This window comes from Prionailurus viverrinus, chromosome B3 (assembly GCF_022837055.1).
Source record: "Prionailurus viverrinus isolate Anna chromosome B3, UM_Priviv_1.0, whole genome shotgun sequence".
NCBI lineage: Eukaryota > Metazoa > Chordata > Mammalia > Carnivora > Felidae > Prionailurus > Prionailurus viverrinus.
This window is the reverse complement of record NC_062566.1, coordinates 115,779,928-115,792,796: the sequence shown is the minus strand read 5'-3', so window position 1 is coordinate 115,792,796 and position 12,869 is coordinate 115,779,928. Positions and strand designations below refer to the sequence as shown.

The window sequence follows — 12,869 nt, the reverse complement described above, 5'->3', positions numbered from 1 at the left end:
ACCTCAAACTCGGTATGACAGAAAACAAACTCATGACCATCTCCCCATTTCCCCATCTACTTCTTGTCCGGGGTTCTCCTTCATGCTGATAGCGTGTCGTCTTCCACTCCTTCCCTTTGGTCACCCCTTCTGTTGAACTAGTCAGCAGGTTCTGTTGAATTTATTCTGCAATGTCTCATAACATGACTGTTTCTTTCTTGTTTGGTTGTTTTTTTTGTACATTTATTTATTTATTTTGAGAGAGAGTGTGTGCGCGCGCAGCAGAGAAAGAGGGGGAGCGAAAGAATGCCAAACAGGCTCAAACAGCGCAGAACCCAATGCAGGGCTCAAACTCACGAACCATGAGATCGCGACCTGAGCCGAAACCTAGAGTCGGTTGCTAAACCAAATGAGCCGTCCTGGCGCCCCTGTGACTGTTCCTTTGTATTTCTACTGCCCTTGGTGAGTTCTTCCTCAGTTTTCATTCAGACAGCATCACTCTCCTAACTGCTATTCTTGCTTGCAACATCTGTTCCCAAAGCTCATTTTTTATGCTGCTGCCAGAGCAGTTACCCTACTACCTCCGACCCCCATCATTCTCCTACCTAGTGGCTTCTTCTTTACCTATATCTTTACTTATACCTTTTTTTATCTTTCCCCTTCAAGTTGGAACACATAATTTAACGTGGTTTTTGGATCTGCCAGATGAGGTCCAGTCTACCTTTCCAGCCCTGCCTCTCCAGTGTCTAGCCCAGTGGATAGCACCCCTGGCTGAGCTTTAGGACTCCCTGGAAAGCGATTTCTGGGGTGAGACCTGGGTATTGGTATTTTGAAAAGCTTCCCCCAATGTCGTATTGTTCAGCCAGGGTTGAGAACCCCTGGTCCAGCCACACCTGACTACTTGCACTCCCCGCCCCCCCCCCCCCCCACTTTCTTATCTCAGCAGTACTAACTTGCCTCAAGTTCCATGCACTGGAAGGTGGGAGAGCGTAACATTTCTGGGAGTGGGCTCTGTACTCAGACTGCTGGAAGTAAATCCCAGCTCTGTCACTTACTGGTCGTGGTCGTGTAACCTTGGATGATGTGCTGCTTCCTCCAAGAACACTTTCCCAATCTTCCCAGTCAAAATGAATCTTTTTGCTCCTTTGCACTTTCAGATATCTTCTGTCCTTATGGCAGGACAGGGCTGACTCATGATGAGCTCTCAGTGGATGGTCGTGGAATTGATGAGCATGTTGTACACTTTATTTGCATGCATATTCATCCCTTATACTAAATAAACACTTTAAAAATTTTTTTTAAGTGTTTTATTTATTATTTTTGAGAGTGAGAGTGCGAGAGGGGGAGGGACAGAGAGAGAGGGGAATAGAAGATCTGAAGTGGGCTCTGTGCTGACAGCAGCAAGCCCAATGCGGGGCCCAAACTCACAGACTGTGAGATCATGACCTGAACTGATGTCAGACATTCAACCAACTGAGCCACTCAGGCACCCCCTAAATAAATTCTTTGAGGACAAAATTATATATCATTCATTTTTGCATATTTCTTTGTATATTCTACGTATGTCCCATATGTAGTAGACAATAGTTGTTTGTTTGTTTGTTTGTTTGTTTTAATTCTATAGAGAAACTAGTTTTTTGTTTTGTTTTGCTTTGGGATTTTTTTGTCTTTTTTTTTTTTTTAATGAATTTTTCAGGGGCGCCTGGGTGGCTCCGTCAGTTAAGCGTCCAACTTCAGCTCAGGTCATGACCTCGCAGTTTATGAGTTCGAGCCTCACATTGGGCTCTGTGCTGACAGCTCAGAGCCTGGAGCCTGCTTCAGATTTTGTGTCTCCCTCTCTCTCTCTGCCTCTCTCCTGCTTGTTCTCTCTCTCTCTCTCTCTCTCTCTCTCAAAAATAAACATTAAAAATGAATTTTAGAGAAAGAAATAACATCAGTCAGGCACTCTGTTTAGCATTATTTTCAAATATTTCCAAGTATAACATTCAATCCTGCTTCCCACCCCACCTTCACCCCCACTAAGGTTATATGATTCCTCAGGATCTGGATCCTCACTTTTCAGTGGGGGAACAAGCAAAATGGTTAATCTTTATGACTTCTGTTGCAAATCCACCTCACCTCGCCAAGTCTGCCTTCCTGGAATAATCACATATGGAGTCTTATATTATGAAAGGATGTAATGTATACAAGCAATCCAAAGAGGAACAATAAACACCACAGTTTTCCTTCACACGCATTCTTAATCATAAGGATAGCTGTATTCAAATGCCTGCAAGATGACTGTACTTTTAACAATCATCAGCCACGACCCCCTTGACAATTCCCTTTTCTGGAAAGAAATTCATGCATTGTGGTCATTTGGCTTAGATTGATTGATTCAATTGTGATTCCAGGGCCATGAGTTATTTTGCTTGTGTTTGTGATTGGTTGATTTAGATAAGCATTATTTGGAGTTTTCATAGTAAGATAGAATTTCATGGGCAGCTTCCAGAAGCACAGAAGGAAAAATAACTGCCATTGGGACCTCTCTATTCACTTATCTCCCTTGCTACCAATTCCAGACTTGGTCATGGCCCAAAATTTGAAGAGAACTGAAAGAAAAAGGGCAGAAAGGTACCAGGCATACCTCAGAGACATCATGGGCTCTGTTCCAGATCACTGCAATAAAGTGAAGCTTGCGATAAAGTGAATCAAATAGAAATATAACTTTTATATGCATTGCTTTCCCAGTGTATTATATTGTAGTCTATTAATTATGCAATTGCATTATGTCTTTAAAAAGTGCCCATACCTTAATTTGAAAGATACTTTGCTAAAAAATGCTAACCATTATCTGAGCTTTCAGTGAGTCATAATCACTGATCATAGATCACCATAACAAATATGATAATGATTAAAAAGTTTGATGTATCGTGAGAATTACCAAAGGTAACTCAGAGACACAAAGTGAGCAAATGCTGCTGGAAAAAAAAAAAAAAAAATGATGCTGTTAGACTTAATCAATGCAGGATTGCCAATGTGTCCTATTGAATTTATTTGTTTATGGTATTTAATGTCTATCATCTATCTCTCACTTCCAAAATTTAAGTTCCTCCCGACCAGTGATCCTTTTTGTCCGCTAATATAGGTCAACCACTTAGAAATGTGCCTGGGACACAGAACGCTTTCAGTAAATATTCACTGAGTGAGTAAATTTATCTCAAGTGCTTCTTCACGTGTGTCTTTCTCCCCACGAGAAAAATGAAAAAAGGGGTGCGCTTAGACACCGAGGTGGGGGGAGGCCTGCGTCTGTAGAATGAAAGCTAAGACTCTGGACAGATCCCGGACCCAAGGTTTACCGGCGCTCCCAGACTAGCCCGATGGAAATCCCGCCTTCTGGGCGGGCCCGGGACCGAGGGCGCCGTTTCTGATTGGTCACACGAGGTGATGGGCATGGGAGACAGCGAAGGAGGAGCCGTTCTCTAGGCTTCCGGGCGCCGAGGTTACTGGACTGTGGGAACCGTTGGGGTGCGGGTCGCCGGTGTAGTCCCTTGCGCCTGACAAGAGGACGTGGAGGGTGAGCCTGGGACAGGGCCCCGTGGCGTGCTCATAGTTTGATTACCCCTAAAATGTTGGTAGGAGGTGATTCTGGTGGCCGAGGGGACCAGGTCCGTGGGAAGAGGAAGGGATGGAGAGGGAGCCAGGTGAGAGATGGGTTTAGGAAGGTAGTTGGATAAACAGGTAATTGCCCCAACAGGGGCCTCTGTGGCATTTGTGACCCGAAGCTCTTCGGCCTGGGTGATTTCCTGTCACTTACGATATCCGCGCTTGCACGTATTCGCTTCTGTGCTCTGAAGTTCGAGGATCATTATGTCAGGGAGAGGTCGCAGGGGTTACAGATGGAGACGTGTGGGTATGGCCCTTTCTTCTTCAGGATTTGGGGTCCTGGAATAAGATACCGAGCCCTTTACTTTTCTGCTTTTCTGGTCCTTGACAGGTATGAGCATGAACATGGCAGAAGGGGACACCCTGATATCAGTGGATTATGAGATTTTTGGGAAGGTCCAAGGGGTGTTTTTCCGCAAATACACTCAGGTATGTGGCCTACAAGCTTTGGGGACATAGCTAGGCTATGTGTATGGGAACAAGAGACAGTGTTCCTAACAAATGTGTTTTGGGAGACGCTGGCTGTCTGGTAGCCGCATGGTATGTCGTAGAGCAATGGGTATGAAAATGCTTTGTAGTGAGTGAAATACAATGTAAATGGCAGAATCATCTGCTGTTACTATCGGTCTTTCCTGACAATGGTACCAGAGTACCTAAACACTTATTAATGAGCGTCTCTCTTCCCCAGGGGAATCGTGGGCTTTCCCAGTTCTCCCTGTTGTGGCCTCATCAAACGAGATCACAATTCTTGTAGGAAAGCTAACATTGGTCAGATGGCATTTAGATGAAACTGTTGATAAATTATGCAATTTATGTAATTGTTTCCTCTGCAGCTGCTGCATTTTCTTCAGACCTCTTTTATTTCTTCCATCTACTCCATTCCCCCACTTGATTCCTTCCTACTCATTATGGCTTTGAAAGAAGAGTTACCTTTTCAAGCTAAAGCTTTTCTAATAAAAATACCTTATGTATCCCGGGGTAAGTAATGGTAACATTGAACGTGGAGTCTAGTATTCCTACGAGAGTAATAGAGAGTAATTGTGGACACGAACAAACCATTGACAGCCAGACTCTACCTCTGCCTTAATGTCACTCACCTACCCTCAACTTGCACACACCGCTGCAATCTCAGTTTGCTTTCTGTCTCTGTAAGAGGATATCAGGCCTTCCCACTGTATTGCCAACCCCAAAGATAATGAGTTAAGACTGAAGAACAAGAAGTGTCACAGTCCTGGTACTGTGGGACAGAAAATTCAATCCTGCATCTTCGAAATATGAATGGTATATGTCATATCTCTTTTCCCCATCACTTGCAAATCAGTTCCCCCTGTTTCATACTCATACATGAAGTGCTTGTTGAAAAAGAGAACTGCCGAAAAGTTAAAGCAAGAGCTATGTTCCAATTAGCTTTGGTACCAAGTATGCAGTGTAAATTCCTGTGTCTTAGTAAATTGAGGTGATAGCGTCAAAGATTAAAGTTGTCGAGGGAAAGGACCCAGCAGTATTATAGCCCATCTTTCTCTACTGTCCCCTCACCCCTTATGTCAGTGCCATGCTGTCTTGATTATTGTAGCTTTGAAGTAAATTTTGAAATTGGGATGTGTGAGTCCTTCAGATTTATTCTTCCTTTTCAGGATTATTTTTGTCTATTCTGGGTCCTTTATGTTTCCATGTGAATCTTACAATTAATTTGTCAATTTCTACAAGAAGGCAGCTGGGATTTTAATAGAGACTGCTTAAAATCTGTAGATCATGGGGCGCCTGGGTGGCTCAGTTGATTAAGTGTCTGACTTCGGCTCAGGTCATGATCTCTCAGTTCGTGGGTTCAAGCCCTGCATTGGGCTCTGTGCTGACAGCTCAGAACCTGCTTCAGATTCTGTGTTTCCCTCTCTCTGTGCCCCTACCCTGCTTACACTCTATCTCTCGTTCTCTCAAAAATAAATAAGCATTTTAAAAAATTTCTAAAAATCTGTAGATCAATTTAGGAAGTATTGTCATCTTAACAATATTGCCTTCCATTTTTGAGCATGGGATGTCTTTCCATTTATTTACATCTTCTTTAATTTCTTTCAACAATATTTTATAGTTGTCCATAAGTAAATCTGGTACTTCTTTTGTTAAATTTAGTCCTAAGAAATGTATTATATTCGGGGCCCCTGGGTGGCTCGGTCGGTTGAGCGGCCGACTTCGGCTCAGGTCATGATCTCATGGTCCGTGAGTTCGAGCCCCGCGTCGGGTTCTGTGCCGACAGCTCAGAGCCTGGAGCCTGTTTCGGATTCTGTGTCTCCCTCTCTCTGACCCTTTCCCGTTCATGCTCTGTCTCTCTCTGTCTCAAAAATAAATAAACGTTAAAAAAAATTTTTTTTAATAAAAAAAAAGAAATGTATTATATTCAATGCTATTATAAATGGAACTGTTCCCTTAGTTTCATTTTTCATTGTTCGTTGACAGTGTATAGAAATACAATTGATTTTTGCATATTCATCTTATATCCTGCAATCTTGTGAACCTGTTTACTAGTTCTAATTTGTGTGTGTGAGTTTATCCCCTAAGATTTTTCTGTATATGAGATATGTCATCTGTGAGTAAAGGTAGTTTTACATCTTCCTTTCCACTTTGAATGCCTTTTATTTCTTCTTCCCTGCCCTGGCTAGAACCTCCAGTATAATATTAAGTAGATGTGGCAAGGGCCACTTGTCTTGTTCCTGATCACAGGAGAAAGTGTTCAACCTCCCACTATTAGTTATGATGTTAGCTGTGGGTTTTTCACAGATGCCTTTTTATTAGGTTGAGGATGTTCCCTTCTATTCCGAGTTTGAGTGTTCAATTTTGTCAAATGCTTTTCCTTCATCTATGACATGATCATCTGGTTTCATCCGGTTTCTGTTTTATTTGCTAATATGGTATGTTACATTGTTTTATTAATATCATGCTTATAATTAATATGATTTTTTAAGCTATAGTGTATTGATTTTTCTATGTTGAACCAACCTTGCATTGCTAGGATAAACCCCAATTTTTCTTTGGTGTGCCATCCTTTTTATATGTTGCTGTATTTGGTTTGTTCATGTTTTGTTGAGTTTTGCATCCATATTCACAAGTAATATTAGCTTAGAGTTTTGGGTTTTTTTTTTTTTTTTTTTCTTGTGATGTCTTTGCCCAGTTTTGATGCGAGGGTAATACTGGCTTAATAGAATGATTTGGGAAGAGTTTTTTTTCTTTTGTTTTGTGGAAGAATTTGTGAAGGGTTGGTGAAAGAGTCTTCTTTAAACATTTGCTATAATTCACCTCTGAAGCCATTTAGTCCTGGGCTTTTCTTTGTGGGAAGTTTTAAATTACTAAGTCAGTCTCTTTATTTAGTACAGGTCTATTCAGATTGTCTATTTCTTCTTGAGCCAGTTTCAGTAGTTTGAGTCTTTCTAAGAATCTTCCCTTTTCATCTAAGTTATGTAATTTGTTGCTACCCAATTGTTTATGGTATTCCCTTATAGTCCTTTTTATTTTGGTAAGCTTGATGGTGATGTCCCCTCTTTAATTACTGATTTTAGTAATTTGAGCCTTCTCTCTCTTTTTCTTTATCAGTCTAGCTAAAGGTTTGGCAATTTTTGTTGATCTTTCTAAAGAACCAACTTTTTGTTTCAGTGATTTTTCTCTTTTTTTCCATTCTCTATTTTATTAGCCCCTACTCTAATCTTTATTATTTTTATCTTTCTGCTTGTTTTGAATTTTGGCTTGATCTTCGTTTTCTAGTTTCCTAAGATGGCAGTCTAGGTTATTGATCTGAAAGGACTTTCTGTTTATTTATTTATTTACATTTATTTATTTTTGAGAGACAGAGCATGAGCAGGGGAGGGGCAGAGAGAGAGGGAGACACAGAATCGGAAGCAGGCTCCAGGTTCCGAGCTGTCAGCACAGAGCCCGGCGCGGGGCTCAAACCCACAAACCGCTAGATCATGACCTGAGCCGAAGTCGGACGCTCAACTGACCGAGCCACCCAGGTGCCCCTGCAAGGACTTTCTTTTTAGATGGAGACTGGAGTTGGTGATTATATTCCTTAAAATAACGTTTTCAGAATATGGTTATGAGGAAGAATTAGCTTCCTGTAATTTTCTTAGGAACAAATACTGTTCATTTATTTAGATAGATATTCAAAACTGAACATGATTCAGCAACATTATGCTATCACTTAAAAATATACTATCATTTAAAAATAAGAACAGAATAGGGGAACCTAGGTAGCTCAGTCGGTTAAGCATCCAACTCTTGATAGAAGCTCAGGTTGTGATCTTACTTCCGTGAGATCAAGCCCTATGTTGGGCTCTGTGGTAAGCAGAGCCTGCTTGGGATTCTCTCCCCCCGCCCTTTCTTTTTTATTTTTATTTATTTATTTTTTTAAAACGTTTATTTTATTTTTTTGAGACAGAGAGAGACAGAGCATGAACGGGGGAGGGTCAGAGAGAGGGAGACACAGAATCTGAAACAGGCTCCAGGCTCTGAGCTGTCAGCACAGAGCCCGGTGTGGGGCTCGAACTCACGGACCGTGAGATCATGACCTGAGCTGAAGTCGGCCGCTTAACCGACTGAGCCACCCAGGTGCCCCATCTCTCTTTCTTTTTTAAAAAAGGTTTTTAAGTATGTATGTATTTATAGTGTATTTATTTTGAGAGAGAGAGAGAAAGCGCACACACAAAAGCCAGGGAGAGAGAAAGAGAAAATCCCAGGTAGGCTCTGAGCTGTCAGTACAGAGCCCAACACAGGGCTTGATCCCACAAACGGTGAGATCATAACTTGAGTGGAAATCAAGAGTCAGATGCTCAACCAACTGAGCCACCCAGGTGCCCCTCCCTCTCTCTCTCTGACTCTCCCCTGTTTTCTCTCTCAAAATAAATAAATAGACTTTAAAAATAAAAATAAGAACAGGGGCCCATGGGTGGCTCAGTTGGTTAAGCATCCAACTCTTGGTTTTGGCTCAGGTCATGATCTCAGGCTTTTGTGGGTTCAAGCCCTGTGTTGGGCTCTGCACTGACAGCCTGCTTGGGATTCTCTCTCTCTTCCTCCCTCTCTGCCCCTCCCCCACTTGTGCTGTCTCTGCCTCTCTCAAAACAAATAAATACATTTTTGAAAAAATAAAAATAGGGGCGCCTGGGTGGCTCGGTCGGTTAAGCGTCCGACTTCGGCTCAGGTCATGATCTCACGGTCCGTGAGTTCGAGCCCCGCGTCGGGCTCTGTGCTGACAGCTCAGAGCCTGGAGCCTGTTTCAGATTCTGTGTCTCCCTCTCTCTCTGCCCCTCCCCTGTTCATGCTCTGTCTCTCTCTGTCTCAAAAATAAATAAACGTCAAAAAAAAAAATTGAAAAAATAAAAATTAAAAAAAAAATAAGAACAGAATCAAATGCACAAATAAAACCTACACGAAACTCCTATAGGAAATTCCCATTCTCAACACCAATCAAAGTTGGGAGTGTTTTTTTCCGCTCTCAGGAGTTCAGATAAATCACATTGCAATTTAAAGGTTATTGTGACTTTATAAACTCCTGCTCAAAACTTAATATAATCATTATTATATCTAGTTACCATATAAGGTAACTTCTAAGATCTAAGGATATCGGACCCTCCTAGGTTAATTTGAAGCAGAAGAGTGCAATTGTTATACAAAGTCAATTGGATGTAGTCCTTCCTTGAAATCCATTCTCTGTGTTTTTGTTCTTTTTTTTTTTTTTTTTTTTTTAATGCCACCATTTTGGCACTTAATGCGTGCTGTAGGTATCTTCTATTTTTCTTCATTCCTTAATTTTCTCTGTATCCCTTAAATTGGTTACTTATTTGACGGCAGCCTCTTTGTCCATTATACAAACATGTCTTTGCTTTGAACATAACTGATATGATAGATACTTTAGTTTCTCATCAAACATGGTTTTGCCGTGCATAACATTTTCTTTGGCCTACTGCAGCAATTTCCCATATTTATTAGGTCACTACTCTGGCATTTGGGCACGCAGTCATGTTAACTCCCATTTTCTTTTGTAACCCAATTCCTTCCATTTACATAGGTTACTTTAACAATAAATTTTATAATATCTCTGCTTGCAAATTTATCAAAAAAAAAATTACCTGTAAACATTGCTACCTTTCCCAGTTTTTCAGTCATTCCACAGTTTAATGACTTAAAGGAAAGAACACTGGAAAGGCTAAGAGAAAAGCAACTACAATGATTAGATGGTATTCATAAACTTATTCAATTTAAAGGTGCTGTGATTATTTAGACAGAAGAAAAGAAAATCAAATAAAAACCTAATAGTTATATAGTCTCATGAAACTTTGATGTTCAGAGGCTAATCACTATATGATTCTTCCTGCCCTAGGAGGAGGATAGAAAGTGGGCTTTGGATGTAACATAAAGACTTTGGGTTAGACAGTTTTTCTATAGTGAGAACACAGGAATGAGTTGCCCAGGAAATAATGATTTAAGCAAAAATTTTTTTTTAACGTTTATTTATTTTTGAGACAGAGAGAGACAGAGCATGAACAGGGGAGGGGCAGAGAGAGAGGGAGACACAGAATCTGAAACAGGCTCTGGGCTCTGAGCTGTCAGCACAGAGCCCGACGCGGGGCTCGAACTCACGGACCGTGAGATCATGACCTGAGCCGAAGTCGGACGCTTAACCGACCGAGCCACCCAGGCGCCCCGATTTTTAAAGATATAATGGACACTCGTTCATCTGGATTTGTTTAGGTGTGGTCCTGGCTAAAGACAAAGAGAAGGATCAGATAACTTCATGCTTTTTCTGTTTAATATACCCACCAGATTCTTGATTAGGAGAAAGGAAAATGAGCAAGCTACAGCCCAGTATCCTAACAACAATCAGCCTCAGGGAATCATTTTGAAAGCATCTGACTTGCTTTAGTACTTAAGTCTTTAGTACTTAACCAAACTGATTACATAATGAAAATTTCTAGTGCCTGGGTTTTATAGGGTAGAAGAAGGAAATGGCGTCAAGTGGCCAACTCCTCATGTTAAGGTCAATGAGATTCTCCTTGCTGTAGTTCTGTTTTGACTGTTCTGGACAATATCAAATTAGTTTCAGTGGCTTGATTCTAGGCCAAGATTCTGGCAACAGATTGTAGTCGCACTGTTTTCAATCTCACTGGATTTTTCTCTCTCTCATATTTTTCTTTCCCTTAGGCTGAGGGTAAAAAGCTGGGATTGGTTGGCTGGGTCCAGAACACTGACCAGGGCACAGTGCAAGGACAATTGCAAGGTCCCATCTCTAAAGTGCGTCATATGCAGGAATGGCTTGAGACAAGAGGAAGTCCCAAATCACATATCGATAGAGCAAACTTCAGGAATGAGAAAGTCATCGTAAAGTTGGATTACTCAGATTTCCAGATTGTGAAATAATGGCCCGAATTTAAATTTTCTAAGATAAACTCACTGGTTTTGTTTTTATTGTTAATATAGAACTATTCTGTGTTCAGTATTAGAATTTGTCAGTAAGTTATGTTAGTATCAGATATTTGGATATCACTGTATATGTATGATAGAAGGATGACAACTACCTATTCACAATTCTAATAAATAAAAACACATTAGAACCTTCTGTGTAGGGTACTTTCTTTGGTGAACTTCATTTTGGGCAAAATAAGAGGTATTTACTCAGCAAACATCTATGGGAAGAGAGTTTTGATGTAATTTAAAGAGAGCTGAAAGAAAAAGAAATTACTTTGAATCATTTTAAAAAATTGTTTTCATGAAGTTTTCTTCAGGAAATTGTACACCTGTTAAGGCTAGCTGTTTAAATGGCATTTTGCACTAATTACTTTTACTTTTCTGGAGTTCCCGCTGTCATTCCTCTCCTCTGGGCAAGGATTTCATATAAAGCAATGTTATGGGATAAATTATGTCACCCTATCCCAAATTCATATGTTTAAGTCCTAACCTCAAAATGTGACTATCTGGAGATAGAGTCTTTCAAGAGGTACTCAAGGTTAAATGAGGACATTAGAGTAAGCCCCAATCCAATATGCCCCAGTGTCCTTAAAAAAAAAGGAAATTGGACACAGACATGTACGTGCACTGAGGAAAGAACATGTGACGACAGAGGGAGAAGACTGCCACCTACAAGCCAAGAAGAGAGGTCTCAGAAGAAATCAACCTGTCAACACCTTGATCTCAGCCTTCTGGCCTCCAGAACTGAGACAAAATAAACTTCTATTGTTTAAGCCCCTCGATCTGTGGCATTTTGTTATGGCAGCCCTACAAGCAATATTCAGGATTTTGCCTCATCATCCAGCCCTTCACATGTGTCGATTAGTCTCGGTCAGTCATTTAACAGGTGGATCGCAAATGCCTACTGAGTTTAACATGTTCGTCATAAATTACAATTTTTGGAAATACTAGATTGCTCTGAAAACGAGACAGCAAAAACTGAGGATTGGTTAGTCATTCCCCAAATATCGGGATCCCTGGGTGGCTCAGTAGGTTGAGTGTCAGACTTAGGCTCAAGGTCATGATCTTGCAGTTCACAGGTTCGAGCCTGCCATCGGGCTTGCTGCTGTTGGCCCATAGCCTGCTTTGGATCTTCTGTCCCCCTCTCTCTGCCCCTGCCCCGCTTGTGCTGGCTCGCTCTCTCTCAAAACTAAATCACCATTAAAAAAAATAATTCCCCAAACATCTATTCTCACAGGGTTCTTAACGTTCTTATTCAGTTTGAAAATAAGCTGCAGTGGCATTAGGAACACAAAGAAAAAGTCAATGAAAGGAGTCTCGGGGTCCTCATCCGTACATTAAGAGGGTGGAGCTAGTTTCTCAGTGTTTTCCAGCTCTGAAATGCTGTAATTCTGTAAGATGGAAGGGTGTGGATTTATTCACCCATCGAGTGCCTCACCGTCCAGGCACTGTTTTTGGCCAGCGGGATACAGCAGTAAACAGAATAGATAAAATCCCTGCCTTCAAATAGTTTGCATTACAGTGAGGGAAGACATAAACACAAATAAAATATAATTGAATTAAATGGTAGTAGGTGCAAAGGAGGAAAGGGGGGAAGGAAAACGACAGAAACAGAGAAAACTGCCTGAAACGGCTTTTCACACCATGCGAAAGGGGGATAAGGATTGAGAACTAGCGGTACCAGTGTGAAGAGACCCCGCCTAGTCTCCCAGTCAGACAACAGCTGGTACGCACGCGCATTTGGGTGTCACCGACGAAAGCGCGTTCCCAGAAGCGCACGCGCGTTCCCAGAAGCGCAT

At 41.3% G+C, this 12,869-nt stretch overlaps 1 protein-coding gene across 2 annotated transcripts; it reads left to right on the top strand.

Moving 5' to 3' along the window:
• The first annotated feature begins 2,984 nt into the window (after window positions 1–2,984).
• Window positions 2,985–11,216, top strand: ACYP1 (acylphosphatase 1). Of its 2 annotated transcripts, none has more exons than XM_047861931.1 (3): window positions 2,985–3,163; window positions 3,956–4,053; window positions 10,807–11,216. In XM_047861931.1, the coding sequence occupies exons 2-3, from the start codon at window positions 3,958–3,960 to the stop codon at window positions 11,020–11,022; spliced, it is 312 nt and encodes a 103-aa protein (XP_047717887.1). In that variant the 5' UTR covers window positions 2,985–3,163; window positions 3,956–3,957; the 3' UTR covers window positions 11,023–11,216. The 2 variants fall into 2 exon arrangements, with proteins under 2 accessions (XP_047717887.1, XP_047717886.1); XM_047861930.1 differs by lacking the exon at window positions 2,985–3,163 and adding an exon at window positions 3,430–3,535.
• Window positions 11,217–12,869: the final 1,653 nt, after the last annotated feature.